Source organism: Lissotriton helveticus, chromosome 3_1, assembly GCF_964261635.1.
Source record: "Lissotriton helveticus chromosome 3_1, aLisHel1.1, whole genome shotgun sequence".
In the NCBI taxonomy this organism is placed as follows: Eukaryota; Metazoa; Chordata; class Amphibia; order Caudata; family Salamandridae; genus Lissotriton; species Lissotriton helveticus.
The window spans coordinates 1647431543-1647456604 of record NC_136061.1 but is presented as its reverse complement, the minus strand read 5'-3'; the positions used below and the strand labels follow the sequence as shown (position 1 = coordinate 1647456604).

At 41.6% G+C, this 25062-nt stretch overlaps 1 protein-coding gene across 3 annotated transcripts in view; it reads right to left on the bottom strand.

Moving 5' to 3' along the window:
• Positions 1–25062, bottom strand: part of CFAP221 (cilia and flagella associated protein 221) — a 661487-nt gene that overhangs the window by 162055 nt on the left and 474370 nt on the right. For all 3 annotated transcript variants that reach the window (XM_078682395.1, XM_078682396.1, XM_078682398.1), the window contains exons 18-19: positions 676–783; positions 415–576 (exon numbers count right to left, since the gene is read on the bottom strand). In XM_078682395.1, the coding sequence (XP_078538521.1) occupies positions 415–576; positions 676–783 (270 nt within the window). The remainder of the gene's footprint in view (positions 1–414; positions 577–675; positions 784–25062) is intronic.

Sequence of the window (25062 nt, the reverse complement as noted above, 5' to 3'; positions counted from 1 at the left end):
AACACTTTTCTTCAGAAAAACAATGGACAACAAGTATGTAATGTCATCAATTAAATACATTCAAACAAGGCATTAAAAAAGAGAAAAGGGATTGATCAAAATATTTAATCTGACGAATGTCACAAATACCTACACTGCATTGAGTATTACAAATATAGAAGCACTCACTCATGGAAAAAAAATATTGGCAATTTTTTAATACTATCTAGTAAAGATATAATTTTGATTGAAGCTGTTTAAGAATCTAACACTTAAATGAAAACCTATTTCTGTCAAGGTTTTGCCAAACTGTACCAATGTTACAAGTATTTCATAGCATGCTTTGAGCCCATTGTCCAAAAAACATTAAAAATATAAAATGCAACCAGGAACATTATTCTCTTTTCTTATTGAAATGTCTGTACTTCTACTTACGAAAATGTGAAGTGGATTGTAGCCTCTAGGCTGAATTAAGGCTTCAGGCGGTGCAAGTGTTATGTTGATGGAGCCTGTTTCCCTGCCATCCAATTCACACTTGAGAAAATCTTTAAGTTCTATGTTTGACTTTGGGAGGGGTTCTGTTGAAATCAGTTCATCCTTCGTAACAAGTAAAAAAAAAAAGAAAACAGATTTTAGTGTTTTGTCATGCTACATCCCATTTTATATAATCAATAACATTACTGTTAAAGATCTTACCTCAGCACCACTCCTAAGGACGCGGCATAGTCTTTGAGATTTCTGGAATGATGCCACATCCTGTAAACTAATTTTCTGATATCCCATCAATTTGTAATGCTGAGGAACCTGATAAATAGAGATTTTTTATTTTTTAATGTGCATGTTCCTAATATTGCAGAATAGACTGTTTAATGCGTGGGTAATAGACTTTAAAACAGGGCTGCAGATCTTCTAGAAATTCTTACACGACAACCTAGGCACTTTAGAAGATCCTTATACAGAACATCTAATACGACCGTAACTGCTACATGCTGCAAAATCATAAATTTTTCTCAAAAAGTCAAGGACATTTTCATTTTTACAATAACATGATGATCACTGTCTTCTCCCAGTGATTCTAGTACTTTTTAAAGGGACAATGACGATTACCAAGGGAATTGCTAAATGGGTTTGCAAAGTTTAAGACACCCCATCAATCTGAGCATTCCTGCTAAAGTGGGTATAGATCAAAATCCATTACCACTTGGCACCCGCTTTATATGCCCAAGGGACTAAACAGATTTTCAGAGTTATCTAAGAGAAAGTGAATGTATGCCACATCATTATTTGAAGTTTCAGTTGAAATAAAAATACTGAAAGATCATGGAAGTCTGGAGTAGTCCTCAGTCTTTCATGCTGATACTTTGAACAAGTGTACTGGTTTTCTTCATTCTAAGGCGATTCTGAATCAATCATGTCACATAAATCTTTATAGACTCAATATTGACTGTATGGTATTTCATCATACAACTAGACAAGTAACACCATCTAAGAGCTTTCTCCAAGTAGGAACACTCACAGCTGCAAACATGCTTGCAATGAATGTTTACCTTTGATTATTAACAGTAGAATTAAAGATTCCTGCCCAATCTACAGGAGTTAGCATTATACACCACCTGCATATACATTATACACAACTGGGTATACATACTTGAACTCAGACACCATCACTTCAGTACACTTCTTGACCAGTGGTTACTCTGTAAGTCAAAAGAATATGCAGTTCCTAACAGGAGAGAAAGAGGTCAGAAAAAAACCTGAAGTGTCAGATCGGTGAATCGGATTCCTCAGGGTCAAGAGCCCTCACACATCCAAATGGATGTCATGCTTCATTATGGGCAACTCCTCATTGGCTCGGAGCTGCATTGGCCAATAGGAGTTCTTATATTTTTTTTGCCAATGTGAAGAGTGAGGTGCAGTGTTGGGTATGATAGTGTGAGTAGATTGGAGTAATGTGAGATTACAACTAACTAAGGGATGCCCAAAGTCAATTTAACATGGAGGACCCCTTGTTATTGTTAAAATGATTGAATGACTAGGAATGGATACCATGGTCCAAACTAGCTCAATACAAGATAATTAAAAGAAGGGCAACATGTGTATTGCCTTTTTAATGTCAAAGCTGATCATGGCAATCAACTTGTGGTTGGGTCCGTAACAAGTGAATGGTATGTAAACCGAACCCAACAGTGATCACACTAGTATGTAGTATACCTTCAGGGTTAAAATCCCAACCATATGAGTGGAAGGACTATACTCCAATAGTAAATAGCAGAGGAAAAAGCTTGCAGGCATTAAGCAACAGTTTATCAAGGGCGCGATTTGTGAACAGCCTGCTCCAATCTTAGGCACCATGGACCTCCTACGGGGTAGGTCATTCGCAAATTGCCTGTGGATACTCTGCCAGGAAGAAGGACTGCTGAGTTGCTGAAGGATTGCCATACTGCTGCCTTGCTGTGCTGACCTGCTGCTTGCAGCCCTTTTGCCTGGGTGAGGACTGGACCTGCATCTCTTAAATTCAGTGTGGCTACAAGGGTTAGTTGTCTGGCCTCCTGACTTGAGCCTCAGGGACAGAAGGCCTAAAATTCCTGACCCAGCACCTAGACACTGCCATATGTGAATCTACTCTGCTAAGTTGTACCAACCTAAACCTGGAACCTTGGAAGTTGGCCAAAGGTGCTCTGCCAGTCGATGAGGATCCAGCAGAACTGACGCATCTCCTGCGTTGCATGGCGCAAACCCGAGTAGAACAGGCGGGTTGCTGCTACTGCATGGATTGCAACCACCACAAAGGCCAGCATTGTATCGCAGCCCATCTCCGCTTCAAAACCGCCAGTGCACGACACATCCTCGGTGCAGGCGCTTGTATCCCTGGACAGCCGCCTCGATGATGACCCCGGAATCCACATTGCAGCTCCTTGGAACCGATACATGGCCTCGGCTGCGCAACGTACCTTCAAAACAGAACCTCGCAACGCTGTGCAAACCAGGATTTAAGGTACTCTGTTCAATGGGCCTAACTGTGTTCCTGTAACCAGCCCATGCCCCATTGCGGTAGGCCTGAACTTGGGAAATTGTTCCGGTCCGGCCTCACTAGATAACCACAGTTAGCACTTTACGCCTTTTGGCGCTATTTTCACTAAAATATTTAAAATTGAATTTCTCTGGCTTTACAAATTGGAAATTTTGTTTTATTTATCAAAAATTACTATATTTTTTAAACTTTGTTGTGGGCTCTGTTGCAGGCTCATTTTGGGTTGCGTTTTCACTGTGCTACTGTTTGAAGTGCTGCAAAAATACTTTTGCTCTGTGCTAAGTTACCTGAGGGTAGAGCACAGGTTAATTTAGGGTTTAGTTGCAACTTCACCCTGAGAAGAGTTGTGGTTGCTGTTTGAGCAGGGTTACCCCTCTCAAGCAGTAACCTAATTACTTACAAATGTTCAAGCTCAAAAGGTTTACCCTGCATGTTTATGCTTTGAAGAGAATGAAGAAGCCCATCACAAAACCCAACCCACAGAAGGCAAAGCCTGCGCACTGGACCTTATTGTCACTCCTGGTCTTCATCCTAACTTGGTAGTCAGGCACACACATGACCTCAATGTCTTTATACAATCATAAAGGAGCACAAAGGGAACATAAACACTGGGTCGCCCTCAACCTCAAAAAGTCATCCAAACAACATGACCCGGTTTCTAAGGCGATTTCTTTGAAAACCAGGTGTGTGCAACGTATTGCAATTTTCTATATCAAAAATGTCCCTCCTTCTCTATTTATTTGGAGGTGGTATGCCACATGCTTTACTGCCTTTCATAAAAAACCTCCATCACAATTATGACAGTCTAGATGAACAGAAAAGGTAACTGACATATATATATATATATAAATTCCCAATACATTCAGTTCCCAACACACATAATGTGAAAAAAGTGAAGGGCAAAATGACCCCTCACGGGCGCCCCACCACCGGGATACCTGGCAGGTACTCACCAGATAAGCCCATTTTTCTCATCATCGGCGGTCATTTTGCCCAAATGAAAAAGTGTCCAAACAACAAACTGAAAGTACAGTGAAATGACAAAGAATCTCACTTCACGTTGTGACAAAAAAGGTGTTTCAAAATTGATAGGAACACTCGTCTCACAACCACTTTATTCTTTACATTGTGAAACCTATCTACCTAAAAAGCAAGGCAGGCTGCTATTCATGCACACCAATACCCTATGCCAACAAGTTTCATTGCCCAGAACATTTTAGGCAAATTCTTCAGGGTCAAACTTTTCGCCACAGCACCAAAGTTGGACACACCATTCATGTAGACTGTCGATAAAAGGTTAAAAATACACTTAGAAATACCCATGTGGATACACACTATGTCAAAGAATAACTGCTCCATCTATTGTGTTATATTATATACAACATATTTACCCTCAGTCAACCACAGTGTCTCCTACCGGCTGTGAGGTACGATTAAAAGTAAAGGAACAGGCTTCTCATGTGAGTCCTCCTCTCAGATTCAACCTTCGGTCGTTGCCTGAATCTAAACCCAAGAGCCCCCCATTCAAGAAAGAGAAGCAAATGTATATACGTATTTGGCTATTCACTACACGCATATCAAGCCTTTCTACATGCCATCTTATCGTCACCACTAAGTTTCTCAATTTTTATCCATCTCGTTTTTACATGCTACTCCCACTTACAAATCCCTTATCGTTGTTGGCGTACTGCTAATATGTACAACGTCTGCACTCGGAGTTTACTTCCTCGGCAAACAGTGACCAACAACTCACTTATTTACTGCGCATTCCTACAGCGTCTAACCCGTTATGCAACATCCCCCTCCTACTCCTTACCAACCGGGGCCTCACGGAGCGTGTTGTCTCCACCTCTGTTACCAGCGTACTCTCACCGCATTCATTTTAAAACTCGCGGAGAACCACGTGTTAACCGACACCACCGCGAGAGTGTGGCGCCATATTAGGTTGGGAACCAACCACGTATCGAACCAGCGTGATGCTCATAATTCGCCGCAAACTATTAGACGTTATTAAAACTTATCACATTTTTCATTTTTGATTCCTTATTTTGAACATGGATATCTTATACTGAATTAGAATCTTTTTTGCCAATGTTAACACACCACTCCTCTCCAACCTCTCAAAAGGACACACGAGCGGGATAGTTATTCCAATGGTGATATGTTAAAAGGCTCAGTACAATTTTTCACATGATCCCACAATGGCCATAATAGTATGGATTTTTAGGGGGAGTCAACTAAACCCAGATTCTAATGTCTCTCAATAAACTGAAATAGTTTTCACCTATCTCAGTAGGATGTATGACAAAATATAGAAAGACAAAATATCGACCTACAAAAATATCGGAGCAATGTTATCGATGTCAACAATATCGACATCCTATCTACAAAAAGGTAAGTACAAAAATATCGGAAAAAAAATATCGATGTAAAAAATATCTTTTTCTAAGAAATATTGTTTTTTTAATTAAAAACAATATGTAAAATTAATTTAAAAATACTTAAAAATATAATAAACATAGTACAAAATATATTATGTTATTTAAAATTAATAAGTAATATACATAGTGTAATAAAAAATAATTAAACATACATATAATATATAATATATATACTTAATAATCAGTTGTAATATTTATTGTAATAACTTATAAATAATTAAAAATATTATATATTACAAATTCATCTATACACATAAAATAACAAATAAAAATGTAATAATCATGCAAAACAAATAAAATAAAATAAATATATATTTTTTAATTAATGATATACTACATTAACTAAAACAATACAAAAATGTGTATATTTGTATATTTTGTATATTTTTGTATATTTCGAAAGCGCAAACAATCGCTCCGAAAGGAGCATCCTGGCGCTGACTAAACAGTGTGCAAAAGATCAGAAACAGGGAGGAGACTATATGAAGGACATTACATAATCGTCAGAAAGAGAATAAATCCACGTTTTGAGTTGTTTTCTAAATTGGTTTTCCTGGGTTAGGGATCTAAGATGGTTGGGAATAAAATTCCACGCTTTACCAGATAAGAAAGACAGAGACTTGCCTCCTTTAGTCTTAAGTTTTAATTTTAACGGCTTGATCAGATTCTGACCTGAGGATCTTAAGGTCCTTACGGGATTGTAGTGTGGAAACCATTTGATGAGGTAAATCGGGCCAGTGCAATTGAATGCACAGAATGCTATAATTAAGATTTGAAACAGTATTCTTTTAGGGAGTGGTAACCAATAAAGGGTTTTAAGTGCGGCCGAGGCAGATGATCTCCTAGGTAACTTGAGGACAAGTCTAGCCGCTGCGTGCTGCATGCCTTGGAGTTTTCTGAGGGTGTTTTTCTTTTTAACGCCTGCCATCAGGCCGTTGCAATAATCAAGACGTGCAAGGATTAAGGCCACTGCGACTGCCTTTCTTGAGTCTATGGGAAGGAAGTCAAAGAACTTTTTCAGTGACTTAATGATGTTAAAGCAGCTTCCTGCAACATTCCTGACATGTTAGTCGAAGGATAATTCTGCGTCAAATAGAACGCCAAGATTCCTCGCTGATGCGACTACTTGCGGTGGCGCAGGGATGTCCTCAGGCCACCATTTGCTAGGACAGAATTGGTTTTTTTTACACATGGGCAGAATTTCCGTCTTACTGGTGTTGCATTTAAGATGGTTTTGATCCATCCAGCAGAAAACATCTCTTAGACACTTCTTAAAATTCGCCTCAGCATCTGTAGAATTGTTCTCCAAGGGAACAATAAGCTGAGTGTCATCGGCATATGATGTTACTAATATGCCGTATGACACAATTAAAGAGATGAGAGGGACCATATATATATTGAACAATAAAGGGCTCAATATTGAGCCCTGAGGGACTCCAGAATGTACCTTCTTCTCTTTGGAAAGAAAAGTGCCCAGAGAGATGGTCTGGGACCTATCTGCCAGGAAGGAGATTATCCAATCCAATGCAACATCCGAGATTCCTATATCCCTAAGTCTATTAATCAATAGGGAATGGGAGATGGTATCGAACTCCGCCGTAAGATCTAATAAGATCAGGACGGCGTTCTTCCCCTGATCTTGTAATAGCTTTATTGAATCAGTGAGTTCAATCAGGGCAGATTCCGTAGAATGGTGTGAACGGAAACCCGATTGCTGAGGGTGAAGAATATGGTGTGTGTCTACATAATTTTTTTATTCTTTATGGACCATTTGTTCAGTGATCTTACCCAGAACGGGGAGGAGTGAAATCGGGCGCAAGTTAGCAAGGTCTGTAGGAGATTTATTTGCTTTTTTCATGAGAGGTCTCACGATTGCATGCTTCCATTCGCTAGGTACAACGCCTGTGCTCAGGGAAGCATTAACAATCTCATTTATGATGGGATTGACCACCTCAATTAATTGGTGAAGGATTCTAGGTGGGCATGAATCCGAGGGTGCCCCCGATTTACATGACATGATTGCCTCCCGGGTCTGGAGAAGTGTGACCGGGGTGAAAGTTCTGAGACAGCCCTTTAGGTTCTCTCCACAGTCCGGTGGAGTAGCAAACAAGACTTGACAAGGGGCTTGGAAGTCCTTTTGTATTAGAGAGATTTTTTCTTCAAAGAAGTCTACAATCTGATTGCAGAATTCTAAGGAAGGTGGGATTTCTGGTTGTAGGGCTCTAGGATGGGTAAAAGACTTGACAATGGAGAAATTTTTTTTTTGCTTTTGATTGGCTGTATTAATAGCATTGATATAAAAGTTCTTCTTGGCTATTTTGATCGCCGTGAGATAAATTTTCCTCTGCTGAATATACAGGCTTCTTTCTGTCAGGTCATAAGTTTTTCGCCAGCTACGTTCTTTTTGTCTGCACAATAGATGAATTTTTGCTAGTTCAGATGTGAACCAAGGGGCATTAATCTTCCCTATTTTCCCTTTGCCTTGAGGGCGATTCTGTGGAACTCTGTCCTTAATCTATACTTAAAATATTAAGTAACAGAGGAAATAAAATACTATTCCAACTCCCAAAAAAAAAAAGTAAGGAAAAATTACTATTCTCACTCCAGAGAGTGGAACAGTAGGGAAAGTGCTGGATAGCGTAGGGGTAAAAATTACTATCCTCACTCCAGAGAGTGCAACAGTAGGAAAAGTGTTGGATAGCGTAGGGATAAAAATTACTATTCCAACTCCAGAGAGTGCAACAGTAGGGAAAGTGTTGGATAGCGTAGGGGTAAAAATTACTATTCCAACTCCAGAGAGTGCAATAGTAGGGAAAGTGTTGGATAGCGTAGGGGTAAAAACTACTATTCCCACTCCAGAGAGTGCAACAGTAGGGAAAGTGCTGGATAGCGTAGGGGTAAAAATTACTATCCTCACTCCAGAGAGTGCAACAGTAGGGAAAGTGTTGGATAGCGTAGGGATAAAAATTACTATTCCAACTCCAGAGAGTGCAACAGTAGGGAAAGTGTTGGATAGCGTAGGGGTAAAAATTACTATTCCCACTCCAGAGAGTGCAACAGTAGGGAAAGTGTTGGATAGCGTAGGGGTAAAAATTACTATTCCAACTCCAGAGAGTGCAACAGTAGGGAAAGTGTTGGATAGCGTAGGGGTAAAAATTACTATTCCCACTCCAGAGTGCAACAGTAGGGAAAGTGTTGGATAGCGTAGGGGTAAAAATTACTATTCCCACTCCAGAAAGTGCAACAGTAGGGAAATTGTTGGATAGCATTGGGGTAAAAATTACTATTCCCACTCCAGAGAGTGCAACAGTAGGGAAAGTGTTGGATAGCGTAGGGGTAAAAATAAAATACTTATAAATAAACTAATATTTTAAAATATTTAAAAAAAATATTTATTTAATTAATCTAAACTATTTACAAATACCAATAAATAATTATTTAAAAAATAATTACCAAGTAATAATTAATATCCAATAAATGAATCATTAATACCCAACTATAAATGTAATACCTGCTTAATTACATATCAATTACTTTACACACTATAAACGCACAACAAACACCAATAATAAAATAATACACTTAACATAATTATCAATTAATAAAATTAATTACCTATTAATAAAATTTAATTACCAATTAATATTCAATTAACAATAATATAATTAGCAAAAACGATGAATGAAAATAAATTATTACCTAATTACATTTACTTTTTTGGTTATTTGAATAGGTTAACCAAAGTGGGACAGGTATACCCAGGCGTGGGTCCTGTGCACACTGTGTCACTAGAACCAATCAATACCTGGATGATGAGCCCCAACTAGGGTGAAACTTGTCCTGGGTTGCATGTTTTCCAGTTCAGGGAAGATCTAGCTTGCCAGTTCAGGTTGAACTGCTCCCACTGGAGCAGGATCAAGACTGATTTGCCTACAGCTGGGCCAAAACTGAGGTGGCATGGTGGGCAAAATAAAAATGGATTGGGATGCGGCCCTGAATAATTACCAGTGACTGAGATTTATTCAAGCATTCCATCCATCACTTTTACTTTAATAATACATTTAGCTTCATCAATGAAATTGAATCTGATATACTAAGGAAAATAAAAGCAATACATTCTGCCCCATGGTTCTCATCAGAATTAATTAAAGAAAGAAAGGTCATCCAGGCTTGAAAAAAAGATGGAACAATGACTCAAAGAAGTAAAAAATCTACCAATGGCCAGAGAGCAAGACATGCACATGGTTATTAAAGAACAAGTTACTTACCTTTGTTAAAGCATTATCTGGTAGAGACAGGATCTAGCCACAGATTCCTTACTTTAGAATCCTCCCCAGGTGTGAGAATGGATCCGGATTTTTTTTCCCACAGCACGTCCGCACACCGGCAGAGGGTGTTGCATGACTCCGTATCGACGTCGGTCACACGATGTGACGTCACTATAACCATCTCGCCGACGTGCCAATGTCAGTTTCTTCTGTGACTATTTTCCGCACTGGAAACACAACGCCACAAACTGAAAGTGCCTATGGAACAGTGTGCTTAAACAAGACACTCATGTATCAAATAAATACCGAATTCCTAACCAAAGAATTAAGTATATGAATATCTTAATAAAAAATTGAGATAAAAAGAATTCCTATGTCCAGTTTCACTAGATTCTCTTTTTCTACTTTCCTTTCCTTTTTTTTTACTTCAAAAGATGGAGACACAACAATCGAGACCAAACAGAACCAAGATCGCTGAGTGGGGATAATTAATCTGCATGCTAGACAACGTGTTACCGAAGGTAAGTAACTCGCTCATCTGACAGAGACATCTAGCCGCAGATTCCTTACTTTAGAGTCAAATGCCAAAGCCATATCAACTCCAGAGGATGGTCTGTGAACTGCAACTATGAAAAGTCTCGTGCTAAGACGCACCAAGTCGAGAAGAAGAGAATAGACTGGACATTTATGATAATATAGGTGGAGCAGAAACATACCTAACCATATGAAGTCCCCAGACAGGGGCATAGGTAAATAAAGCTGCAAGACGTTTACATCATGAAAATAATCTACCCATGTCAGTAAGGCAAAACAGCTTTAGAAGCTCTCATCTCACAATAACTGTGGATACAACCACAGTAAGAAAAATTATAAGACAATAAAATCATGGGATGGTACTACCCATGGCAATAAGACTTTAACCACAGCCATCTGGTTATATACTCAAGTCCGAACAGCATGTTCAAACCTGGGAACACAGAACTGCTGGCCGTGCAACTGAACAACACCTGTAACCCAGAGAAGGTCAGGACCACTCTGTAAACTACACAGAGAAAATCCATCCTCCATGGGGAAAACAGATGCTTAAATAAAAGTCAAAGGCAAAATTAGCCCCTGTTGGCATATAGGCAATCCTTCCTTAGAAAAAAGAACAAGAGATGTATAAGTACCTTCATAATATAGAACAAAAGAACTTGAGCTGTACAAGGACCTCAAGAATATCCCATATACAAAAGAGTACATATACATATATGAAGACATAGGAGTAACATGATCAACGCTTATGTATCCATTAATAATTTTTTTATATTAAAAGAGAATAAATATAGACAATAACCCACAGGTAACAGTGACATAACCGTATATGACTGTAGCGGAATCATATCCATAGAAAAACAATAGCATTCAACCCATAAAGGTAATGCAAGTTGCCTAGAAGACCACCATGAAACAGTGGGAGCACAACATCGAATACGATAGCAAGAATAAAAAGTAACTGAGAGGACCTAACAAAAACAAAGGTCTGAACAAGCCCTTGCTTAATGAATAGAGACCATCTACCAACAGTCTGGTAAAAGACCAACATCTAAAACTTTAAAAAAGGGATTCTAAAATAAAAGAATCCGACCATTGAAAAACTCTAACATTAATTAATCTAATCCTCTAGGAACCACATTTTACAATGTGTGACCCAACTTACAGGCCCTTGAGATCGGAAATGTGGCAAAGAGTTGCCTACCAGCAACTATAGACAGAGACATAATAAAAGGAATTGACCCTTAAGAGAGCAAAGGTCCTGAAGTCAGGAATAAATGTCTTCTGCAAAGGGTAGAAACCTCAAGGCCCATGCTTCTCCCCCTCAAGGTTCGACCTATATTAATTCTTTGCAGAGATGAAATGGTACAGCATTCAATGGAAATGTTCTTCAAGAACAAATAAACAATGTTTAATAATAATGCACAGCGTTATGAAAATCCAGAAAAGGGCAACATTTTCAATAATCTTTTCCAATGGAAGGAATAGAATCACTTAAGATACTATATCTGCCTGAAGATCAACAATAGCATGATACAACACCATGAAAGTCAGCAGTCACTAATGGTGACTAAACATTAACATGCTCAATATCACTGGCCATAAGACAGAACCTGAATTGCAAAATAATGATGTAAAGGTTCACAAGACAAGCATTTAGCTAATAATGTTCTACATCAACAGATGTATAGAGCTTCGTCTGTATTGTAAACGGAAGGCAAGTACCAGAAAAAAAGTAGACTACCAGATACCATCTGTGAAATTTTCAGAAGAACTTTTTGGGATAGACACTCCAGTGCCATACCCTGCAAAAACATAATAGACACTTAACATGTCTATTAAGAGGTCATTGCATCTAAGCTTCTCACTTAAGTGAAATTCATAAACCCCAAGGCTCCAATAGGGTACAAATTCAAAAGTACAAGAGAGAACTAATCCTACACATAGAGAATAACTCAATCCTAAGGCACAAAGCCCAGTCAACTGGAGCTCCCGTCAAGAGTTTTGCCCAAGCTCCTAAAAGTAGGTCAAACAGAGACTCATTAAAACGGAGTACAGGTTCCATTCCTGTCTCGTCTTGATGAAGAATATTCACGAAAGGATCCCTGGACAATTCCACTGAGGGATCATGGTAATCCAACACCATAGCCGACCTCCTCAATATTTCAGCCAAGGGTGAACTTTCCTCTGTTGCCATATCAGGTGGAGAAATCTGAAACTGGAGAGGTCTCTAATCCACTAGCCTTCCCCATTTCAGTCAGACAATTTTACTCCACAGAAGGTTGGACAGCCTGTAACCATCTTCAAGCCATGAAAGATGGATTGAGTCTAGGTAGGTCCGAAGGTGAAACTGAGACTTGGCGAATATAGTTCAGGGATGAAAAAAAAACCACCATAACCCCTTGGACAGCCTCCTTACCAGTGTGTACATGAGATCAGTAATCATGTATCTCAGTAATGTAATCCTTTGTCCAGGACCTGCAAAGCAGCTGAGCGAGAGACTTTCCCAGTCTGTCACCCTCCCGAAGCGTTTGTCTCACACCTAAGGTAGTGTGTTTCCCACTGTGCAGCCTCCTAATAGTCACATAGCTTGCTCCGGTTGGCTGCAAGTTTGGAGACGTGATAATTGAAAAACTGCAGTTCAAGTTCTCTAATTTCTCACTGTAGCTGCGCTAAGTCGCCTCACAGGGCACAGAAGAAGCCTGCCTGCTTAGTAATGCATGCTTCCCTGAGGGCCACTGTAAGAAAGTAGGATCTGCTTTCATGGTTACACCCACGTTTTGCTGTTTTTCAACTGTTTTGTGACTAGTCTGCCTGGGATCCTGCTAATCAGGACCCCAGTCATCCCTGAATTGGTTATGGTAAATAGCTTGGTACATTCCTATTTGGCTACTGGGGCACCCTGGTAAGTTCCTAGTATATGGTACCCAGGCACCTAGGGCATGGGTACCCCAGAGGTCCCCTATGGGCTGCAGCATGTATTATGCCACCTAGGGGGGGGCCCTCCAAACTACCACTACATGCTTGCCTCTGAAGCCTGAGTGAGTTTGTGCATGTACATCTCCAGTGAGTGCATGCACCACTCACAGGAGATATGTGTCCTGATATCTCCCTCTCACTGCACTTGAGACCCGTAAGTCACCCCTCTAGAAGGCCATCCAGTCCCAAAGACTGGGTGCTTGGTTCTAAAAGTGAGGGTGCCCCTACAGCCAATGGAGTCCATTCTCCCGGGTTGTAAGTGTATCAGTCATATAACATATTAGAGGGGCATCACGTCCTTACGCGACAACCATCTCTAAACTGTCTTGAACAACCCTGGGCATGTTTGATATCAAACATGTTGGAATCATACCCCAATACTGTATCCGGTGTTGGAGGTATGATTCCATCCAAGGTAGGGCCCCTCTGGGAGGTCCTTCATGCTCTAGGAACTGATCTAACAAAGCCAGACAGCAACCTAGGGCTGCTGCCGACCAAAAACATGATCCTGCCCTCTTGCTGCTGGGCCAAGCCCGAGTAGAGGAAGGTAGGACAATAGATTTCCTGTTGCAAGGAAGTGTGGCCACCTCCCAGACAGGACTTAGTGTATTGGGCCGAAGCTGGAGTGCTTGCCAGTGCCATTTAGTCTTCTAGAAGGGCACATTTGGTGCCCTCCTTGCATACTGCAGTTCCAACCAGATCAGGGAGCCGTTATCTCCCCACCCTGGCGTGAAGCTGGACAAAAGACATGGGAGCATCGTCCCGAATGTCTGACCCCTCCTCTGGGAGGGACCCGTGAAGCATCCCAACCCTCACCTTGGGGTACTTAAGGGCTTGCCTCTGAGAGAATTCCTAAATTCATTGTGGGATTCGATTCAGATCCAAATCCACTTTTTCTTTGACCGTCTGGACATCTTGGGTGAGTCGTGCTGACCGTGCCGAACTGACCGCATCATCCTTCTGCTTTCGGACCAAGACTACAACGGTGAAAACTCTGTCGACTCCTTACCTCGTAGTCCTGCAAGCTCGCTGCAACCTCAGTGTCCGCGTTCTGTATAAGTTCTGTCCTGGGCCTGTGGACCTCTAAAGACATCCAAAGTAATCTCCTTTGGACTGAAGAAGTAACTTCCATGCATCTGCAGGCACTGCAACAAGATCGAATGGTTTGCTGAACATGGGCTCCCATGGACTACACAAGCTCTGCAACACATGTCGTGGTTCTGCATTCCCTCGAGGCCTGAGCTGTACTCTCGTTGAGTTAAGGCCAGCATCCTTCGTAAAGTGCTTTGGAACCGAACACCTGTGCACCACGTCACTGCATCGCTTCAATCACCCGGTGACTGCAATGGTTACCCTGAACGACTCGTGCTAAACAGAGTTGTATCCATCGAGAGGTTCTATCGACGAGTCTGTCCCCGCTATAATGAAACTGTGCGGACGCGATTGGTTAGACAGACCAACTCTGTTGTCCTCAGCTTCCCGGTGGCTTGGGCAGAGCTACTGCTTCGATGTCCCTTAGCTCGAAGCATCTTCACTTAACTTGTCTTCCTGAACTCGAGTGGCCTTAATCGTCCGTACCTCCTGGACATCCAGGTGTGGTGTAGACTCCGTTTCCGCTGCTTTGAGGTACTCTTCACTCCGAACTCGCTTCTGAGTTCCAACAAACCCTTCTGTGGTTAGACTGCAACTGCGACGTTCCCGCTGAACAGTATTGAGTGTACGGTCAAGTATTCCTTCTCACCTGACAGTTGGGGGGTTCAACGACTCATCTGGGGTGGTTCCGAGGGTTCCCTACTCTTCTACATCTCCTGGGTCCAGTCTCGACTTAGGTGGTGGTTCAACTCCTACTTATTTGATACATAGTCTGTCTCCTCTCTGGGGACCAATGTGTATTGGTGCTAACTGCTATTCTATGTCCAGAGTATTGTGTGCATTGTGAATATCTCCGCGTAGGAGATACCGTAACGTGTTAGTGAGTGATTGTAATAAATAGTTCTTTCTATAAGTACACTGTGTGGGTCTTTTTCATTTAGCCTATACAAAACAATTAAATGCAGGTGAACCGAGCTATTTTGTCTACCTCCTAGATTAAGACTGAGGGGTGCTCTCCAGAGCTACCACTTAGAGAGCATTCTATGGTTATCTAAACCCATAAAATCACCATAAGGGTCACGCTGGTTAGTGCAGGGTGCTACACTTACATAGGTGACCACCATATATTGACCCGGCTTCTCATAACCACCTGGAAGGCCTCCCAGAGGGAAGCCCTCAATATTTTGGCATTATCGTTATGGTCAAAATATTCCACCGCTAAAGCTTTGATGTCCTCCTGGAACAACCGATCTCTCAGGGTGCCAGAAGCGACTTTTCAGGTGACAGCACGAGGGGGAAACCATTAATCTATTCGTGACCATGAAGCGTGTGTCGTGGTGATGCAAGTGCCTTCCATTTGGTTGGCTTTGCGTAAGACCCAAAGGTTGCAGCTGAGCTGCCGAGCATAGGTGAGGATGTCTGGAATCACTATATCTATCCATCTCAGGATTAAGCACTACATTAAATTACCTCCCTATAGAACCGCTCCAGGACCCAGTGTTTCAGCCAGCTTCCATACTTCAGCAAAGAAGTTATCCATATTAGGGGTGTATACGAAAAGAAGCCTGACTAGGTAGTCTTGTAAAACATGAAAAAATCTGACCTGGGTGTTACATATAACACTGCACATGTTCCATGGCAGCCCCTTTCTAATAAGAGTTGCCGCTCCACGGCTGTAGTTGGAATAAGTGGCTACGTGTCTTTTCCAAACCCATCCGCACCGCAGTCCCCTCCGTGTGGTGGAGCTCCTGCAATAGGCAGACATCTACGGAGCGTGTCTGTAAATATGCAAAGACCTGCCGTGCCCTCGTAGCAGTCATTAAGGCTGCGTATGTTCCAGGTTACAACTTTAATTGGCCACATGATGGTGTCGTCCAAAGATGTAGAAGCAATGAGCCCAGGCCTACAGATCATATGTGGTGGTTATAAGGGGTTCGGATTGAGTGACAGTCAGAAAGGTAGTAACACAAATAGGAGCTGGGTTGCCGGAGAGATTAACAGGAAGCCATCACAGATCCCGCGGTGAAAGGCCTCCCTCTTGATATCATCCATGGATGAAAGGAAAAGTACAGTTGACATCTTGTGCAGTGTCTATAGGCCAGGTCGCTGAATGTCCCACCAGCGCAGCTCCACGTGCTGGGCGCAGAAGAGCTCCCTCAGGTAACCCCAGGCACAGCAGTCCTTCGTACGTGGAGCACAAGGGTATGTCTCCCCACATAAACCCCAGCCAATGAGACAATCAAGCCTCAGTCACTTTCCCTGAGGCGTGTCTTATCCTGCTCCAGTCTCTCGTGGAGGAGAAGTCCACCCATAGCTGGATAGTTTTGATGACCTTGGCGGCCTTCTTGTGGTCTGTGAACATAAGAGTTTTGCCAGCATGGTATACTCGGAGCTTCGCAGGATACAAGAGTGAGGGGCGTGCTTGATCAGTAGGAAGTCTCTTAGCACTGCATGCACTGACACTGTGAAATGCGGAAAAATAGAAATCTCAGTTTCCTTGTAATTTCAGGATTTCTGTTCTCTTGCAAGACACAGAGCTGTGTCTCTGTTGCGATAATTCAGTACTCAGGCAATAATGGCGCGATGCATAGTACCAGGATTTGGTCTAGGGCTGAGAGACCAGTGAGCCCTTTCTACTACAAGTAAGGGGGAAAGGTCAGCAACAAAGAGTGTGTGCAGCATGTCCTCCACAAAGCCCTCCAGTCTACCCATTGCTGTAGATTCCTTCACACCAATAGTCCACATATTGTTCATCTAAATCTTCATTCTTATTACATATCACCTCAAGAACCTTTTCTATGTGCAGTAGCTTTGTCCTGTCCACGAAATTTTAATCTTCAGTGTCGATGTGCACTGCTCCAGTTGATCATGATGATAATCCTGTTAATCAACCTTCTCCGTCAGTATATCGAACCTGTCAGCCAGAAGATCTATCTTGGTATAAAATGTTGTTAAACTCTGCTTCAAGTCTAAGAACATGGGGCCATATGTATCAAGTTAATTAGCATTCGCAAAGGCCGAAATTCGCAGAATTTCGGCCTTTGCGAATGCTAATTAGCTAAATGATATGTGTGAAACATTTTCGCAGCAAAATAAGGAATCGCACATTTTGCTATTCCTTATTTTGCGATTGCACTTAAGGAATCGCAAAATTTGCGATTCCTTAAATGCAATGTATCAAAGAAATATTTATGCAAAAATGCCAATAAGGATTCGCAGATTACCGCCAACTTCTAGTTGGTGGTAAGTTGCGAATTATTTAAAAAAAGAAATTTATTTAAATTCCAAAGGTGCCATATGACGCTCATACATGCCCACACATGTCATTTTCAGGGGTGCAGCAGGGTGTTCTTGTGACACCCCTGCACCCTTGAAAATAATCGCAATTTGCGATTAGCAAATTGCTAATCGCAAATATCCCCTTCATTCCTATGGGCCTCCTGGCCCATAGAAATGAATGGGCGAATTGCGATTAGAAATTTGCTAATCGCAATTTAGGAATGTGAAGGAATCGCTCAAAATAAGCGATTTCCTACATACATACCGTTTTGCGATTTCTAAATAGCGATTCCTTAAAAATCGCTATTTAGGAATCGCTAATCTGTATGATGATACATATGGCCCATGGTGCGGATGTCAAGGTCCTGTGATATGATTCCACCCCCGCGGCGTCCCCTGGGCCTCTCCAGCAGGTGGTTCCATAGCGCGTGTATGACAACGGCTATCAAAGGAAAGTTTAGACTGTTTGGTATCGCCTTTTCCCATCCTCTCAAGCAGGACACACCACCAGGGTCTAGTAAGTGCAGCAAAGCAGATACTGGCAATAATGAACAAGATGTCAGCCACACGCCGATGCCAGGGGGGTTTGATCTGGTAGATTCCCAGCGATGTTAGGACACTGTTACACCCTGAGTAGGGGCAGGTGGCACGAGCAGGTCAGGAAATCATCCAAGTGAGGGTTTACAGATCCCAGCAGTTGTGATAGTGACAAGTTTTGCAGAAACAAGTGGATATTACATGTCCGTTTAGGGCGATACACTCCGGGTTGTCTCAGACCCCGCCACATCCCAACCAAGGCGGGTATGAGCAGGTCTGTCAGTGGCCCTCTGCAATACTGAACCCGGGACAGTAGATGTAAGGTTCACTCAACGTAGGGAAGACACATCCAAGTCAAGGGAGGCATGGGCATTAGGGTGACATGTAGGGTCACAGCCCCAAAGGAGCGGGCAGGAGGGGCAGTCACTGCAGCCCCCACGCACCAATGTGCACAGCAGTTGCGCTCACAATGCCCACTGGGTCAGCGGTAAGCCCCTCTAATAATTTGTGGCCTCACTACAGGATGGGGCCAGTCCAATTTTAAGGAACGCTCATCCAGTAACACCGGGGACACAGGGTGCCCAGGCCGTGCGGGCTCGGCACTTTGCAGCAAACTCTAGCTGCAATCCAATGCGGAGTGGTCCCACCACGGGTTCTGGGAGGGGAAGTCCGAGACAAGGCACTGTTGAAATTAGATTTGCCCATTCAGGCCATCGCACCCACAAAGCCTAGGTAGGCCCCACTGGGCTAGCTGTCGGCCGGGCACCCACCGCCGAGAACCAGCAGCATCCTACCTCTAAATGGAGGTCGCAGGCACTGATCACAGCAGGCCGGTGATCCCCCAGTCCACAGCAGGTCAAGTGGTCTTGGTCATCTTCGTTCAGTGTAAGCGGAGGGAGGCAATCAATCCAAGCAGTGCCAGCATCTCAGTCAACGTTCAACCAGGCTCAATAGGCCTGGGCGACTGCTGTAGCACATAGGGCCAGACTCAGGGCACCCGGCAATCCCCACGACTGTCCTGGTGATGCAATTCCACAGCCTGTCACAGTATACACTTATGGGGTCGCAATATAGGTCTTGGGAAGTCAGATGCCCCCAGTTTGGCAGGATAATTAATTGATATTCAGCTCCGGCAAGCAGACCCTCAGGTGAGTACGTTTTTAAAGAAATACAAAGTACGACACTATAGAATATCTTTGTATTATTGTAGTGCAGTTCCTATATCCCTGATAGTCTCTGCACACTACACTATAGTTTTGACATAGGACTGAGGTCAGTATGTCTCTATCGAGTACATTAAACTTAAATACTTGTGTGTGCTAGCTAACTCAGAGGTCACAAGAAACTTCTCGAAAGAACAAGAGGATTAGTTTCTGACAACCACATAAACATGACAACTTTGTTTCCCTTTAGAATCGGAACAGTCTCAGAATCGTGGAAACAATAGATAACAGTTTAACTCAGTCAATCGTGTATGCTTTGTTTCTACAGAGTTACACAGAAATAGATAGACGGGCGTTTCAATAAAAAGGGTTTATTCAACAGTCTTATTTCTTGTGCAAGAGATATGAACTGCTACAATCGTAAGACAGAATGCGAAGTATAATACATACAGCGTTAGCAGTAAGATAAAATAATACTGCAATAGCATGACTTGTAGCTATGACATATATATTCATAAAAATGCATACATAAATAACACAGGCTAAAATATAAATACTCAACTGGTGCTTCTAGCTAGTTCTACCCCAGTGTACCTAACCTGAGTGTAGTACGAGGTAAGAAGTAGGTGCTGTTTCGCTATAGTTTAGTTTGGCTATAGTTTAGATTGGTGTTGCCAAGATTTGCCAAAAGTCCCTCTAGGTTCTAGTCCGCTCCATACCTTAGAATGAGAGAGGTTGGAATCTCTTTCCGGGTCTCTATCTCTAACACCCCACAAGGGGAGTCAGAAACACTGGAGCTAGATTCTCTGCGAGGAGGATGACAGCTTCTGGTTAGTGCGTCAGGCGCGGACTCTATCTCCTTCCGAACTTGCTGTGGCGAACCGCGTCGTGCATGTATGCAGCTGGACCATACAGTGCGCCGTAGTTTTCCAGGGCAAGTGAAGGTATTGACATAAAAGTCGGGCATAGGAACGTCATGAATGAACCCCTAGGGAATAGATGTTCATGAAGAAATCAATAAATCAAGCAAGGGAAGTCCTCAAGGCTTAAGAGTCTGGTTTTCCAAGAACTCGTTGTGACGTAGTTGGACTGATGTAGGTGACCATGCCTGTATTTGGCTCACATGGATAATGCCTAAATAAGGGTTGGATTGCTATGCCTAAATAAGGGCACTGGGAATTGTGCCTATATAAGGGTGTAAGTCGGGGAACCTATATACGGTATCTAAATCAACACCCACTCCACTTTCGTATGAATGACATTACTAAATCCTAAATATGTTAAACATATCTATAATAGAGTTTTGCACGATTTGCTAAAACATGTCTAAAAACATATTTCAAAAAAATGCATCTAAAAGTGTTGCTATGATTAAATGCAATGGTGCTGTACATATTAAAGCAATGTATCATTCCAAGTATATATTTACAGAGAATGCAAAACGAATGAACATATATATATATATATATATATATAAAACGCTCAGGGTTTCCACCAGTTTTAGTAGGAACCACGCACTCAAAGGGTCATTTCTCCAAACAGATGTTTATTTCGCTTGTAACAGACGCGTTTCGGCGCTCCGCCTTCCTCAATGTTACAAACATTGTGGTTTGGCACCATGTTTTATCGTTCCCATCCACATGATTAGATACTGAAAACAAACAAGGGACTATAATCAGGACCATCGCATTGGTTAAATCTTTATATTCGAGGATTATATTGCCTTTATGCTGTCTGGTTTTAAAACGCAGTTGTTATTATTTTCAAATTGCGTTTTTATTCTGTGTTGCGATAAATCTGCAACACAGACGGCACTTCAAAGTCAGGTCACATGCATAGCCACGTACTTATGTTAAGACTATCAGTGCCATGTTTGTAGTTTCAACGGACTGTGCCGGCAAAAGAATACAGCCGTGTATCGGCTTAACCAGATTGCAATTGGCAAGATGCACCTCTCATACGTTATGAAGCCGTGGATCGGCCTATATCCCTTGACACATATTGTTTCCAGTAATTACTTTCAACATATTGTCCATAATTTCATATTAGGATTGCCCAAAATCAGATTGCTAAACATTCATTCATTTCTTAAACAAAGCAATACTGAAAAAGTTCCAAAAAGGTTTCAATAAGTTCCTAGATATCTCTTCATCTATAGGATACAGTACAGAATTCCTAAAGTTTACCAAAGTTCTCTAAAGAATTCACAAAAAATCATTACTTCACACAAATTATTATTACCAAATTCAACAAAATTCAAAACCAATGTCAATATCAATATCAGTTTCATCCCCATATAAGTGTTACACAGTATGATTCTAAGTATCTATGTTTCAGCAGATTCTTTTAATATAGATTCTTGGGTTTTGTTTGCTTTTCTACTCATGCTTTGACTTTAGAATCCAATATGAGATGCTAATTCTTCTCCCGCATTTAATCCCTTAGGATGTTTGGTCATTAGGTCTATTATATATCGGGATTCTAATCTGCTCAATCTGTGCAGCCTATCTCCTCCCCTCGGACTTTCCACTATATGGTCCAAACCAAAGTATTGTAGTTGGTGTCTATTACTCGAATGTTTAGCCTGAAAATGCCAAGCAACCGGATACGTTTGATTGTTTTTGTCGATTGCTCTTAAATGTTCAAAGATTCGCATTTTCAAAGGTTTAATGGTACTTCCAATATAGGATAGTCCGCACGGGCACTTGAGACAGTACACTGCATACGGGGTACTACAGGTAAGATATTTGTTAATTGTTTTAGTAATTCTTGTTCCAGGTATCTCATAGCTCTTTACTCTCTTACTGTGCGCACAGGCTTTGCATTTATGACATGGATGGAAACTTTCAAATCCGCAAGAGTATTCGGTTTCTTTTCCACTTTTGTTAGGTGACTGTGCACCAACATGTCTTTCAGGGATCTAGATTTCTTAAAAGTCACCAATGGAAAAGCTGGAATATCATCTTTTATGATGCTATCTGTTTGCAATATATGCCAGTTTTTTCTGAGCATATATTTGAGGTGATTGGCTTCTGCCGAATAGGGAGTTACCAGCCGGAACTTTCCCATTTCAGCTCTATTTGCATCGACGATAGTGTCTTTTTCTCTCAACAGGTTTTGCCTGGGTATGGATTTTACTTTTTTTAAAGCACTCTCCAATATATCCATGGCATAGCCTCTAAGTTTAAATCTTGAGACACATTCTGATGCTGCTATTTGGAAATCTGAGTCTCTAGTGCTGTTCCGTTTCAGCCTCAGCAGTTCCCCATAGGGGATACTCTGTATTAGCGCATCAGGGTGGTTGCTGGTTGCATAAAGTACAGAGTTCCCTGCCGTGCTTTTTCGAAATAGAGACGTTTCAATCTTATCGTCCAAGATGAACACTTTCAGGTCTAGGTATTCCACACACTTGTTGCTTATAGACCCTGTGAATCTTAAGTTTACATCATTACTGTTGAGGACATCGATATAAGCCGTTGCCGTTTTTCTGATCCCTGCCAGATTATAAACAGGTCGTCTATGTATCGACACCATTCAATCACACGGCCCTTTTCACCATCCAATTCCAGCGCCCTGGACACCTGCTCCTCCCACCAGCCCACGAATAAATTTGCGTAGCTGGGGGCGAAGCAGGTGCCCATCGCTGTCCCCGATGTCTGTCTGTAATATGTATCTCCAAACATGAAGATATTATTCCTCAAACAGAATTCTACAAGAGTTACAAGCATTGTGTTATGTTCCAAAAACCTCAGTTGTCTTTTGTTCAGATAATGCATCACTGCTTCAATACCCTTGTCATGACTTATGCACGTATACAGACTAGTTATGTCTAATACTAGCATTCTGTAGCTTGGGTCCCACTTTATCTTTTCAATTTTTAACAAAAAGTCTTTTGTGTCCTTTATATACAAGTCTACTTCCTGTACTAGAGGAGTGAGAAAATGATCAACAAAAACAGAGAGATGTTCGGTTAGACTGTTCTGGGATGAGATTATGGGTCTCCCAGGAGGATCAATGCTGTTCTTATGTATTTTTGGAATGTGGTAAAAAGTTGGAGTTATCGGATTGACGCTTCTCAAAAATAGGTACTCTTCTTTACCCAGCATGTTTTTTTGATACCATCTATGAATTAATTCATCATATTGTTATATGCTGCTTGTTTATTCGCCTCTTTACAATAATTATCTCTGGTTTCTGTTTGAGGAATAATATCTTCATGTTTGGAGATACATATTACAAACAGACATCGGGGACAGCGATGGGCACCTGCTTCGCCCCCAGCTACGCGAATTTATTTGTGGGCTGGTGGGAGGAGCAGGTGTCCAGGGCGCTGGAATTGGATGGTGAAAAGGGCCGTGTGATTGAATGGTGTCGATACATAGACGACCTGTTTATAATCTGGCAGGGATCAGAAAAAACGGCAACGGCTTATATCGATGTCCTCAACAGTAATGATGTAAACTTAAGATTCACAGGGTCTATAAGCAACAAGTGTGTGGAATACCTAGACTTGAAAGTGTTCATCTTGGACGATAAGATTGAAACGTCTCTATTTCGAAAAAGCACGGCAGGGAACTCTGTACTTTACGCAACCAGCAACCACCCTGATGCGCTAATACAGAGTATCCCCTATGGGGAACTGCTGAGGCTGAAACGGAACAGCACTAGAGACTTAGATTTCCAAATAGCAGCATCAGAATGTGTCTCAAGATTTAAACTTAGAGGCTATGCCATGGATATATTGGAGAGTGCTTTAAAAAAGTAAAATCCATACCCAGGCAAAACCTGTTGAGAGAAAAAGACACTATCGTCGAGGCAAATAGAGCTGAAATGGGAAAGTTCCGGCTGGTAACTCCCTATTCGGCAGAAGCCAATCACCTCAAATATATGCTCAGAAAAAACTGGCATATATTGCAAACAGATAGCATCATAAAAGATGATATTCCAGCTTTTCCATTGGTGACTTTTAAGAAATCTAGATCCCTGAAAGACATGTTGGTGCAGAGTCACCTAACAAAAGTGGAAAAGAAACCCAATACTCCTGCGGATTTGAAAGGTTTCCATCCATGTCATAAATGCAAAGCCTGTGCGCACAGTAAGAGAGTAAAGAGCTATGAGATACCTGGAACAGGAATTACTAAAACAATTAACAAATATCTTACCTGTAGTATCCCGTATGCAGTGTACTGTCTCAAGTGCCCGTGCGGACTATCCTATATTGGAAGTACCATTAAACCTTTGAAAATGCGAATCTTGGAACATTTAAGAGCAATCGACAAAAACGATCAAACGTATCCGGTTGCTCGGCATTTTCAGGCTAAACATTCGAGTAATAGACACCAACTACAATACTTTGGTTTGGACCATATAGTGGAAAGTCCGTGGGGAGGAGATAGGCTGCACAGATTGAGAAGATTAGAATCCCGATATATAATAGACCTAATGACCAAACATCCTAAGGGATTAAATGCGGGAGAAGAATTAGCATCTCATATTGGATTCTAAAGTCAAAGCATGAGTAGAAAAGCAAACAAAACCCAAGAATCTATAATAAAAGAATCTGCTGAAACATAGATACTTAGAATCATACTGTGTAACACTTACATGGGGATGAAACTGATATTGATATTGACATTGGTTTTAAATTTTGTTGAATTTAGTAATAATAATTTGTGTGAAGTAATGATTTTTTGTGAATTCTTTAGAGAACTTTGGTAAACTTTAGGAATTCTGTACTGTATCCTATAGAAGAAGAGATA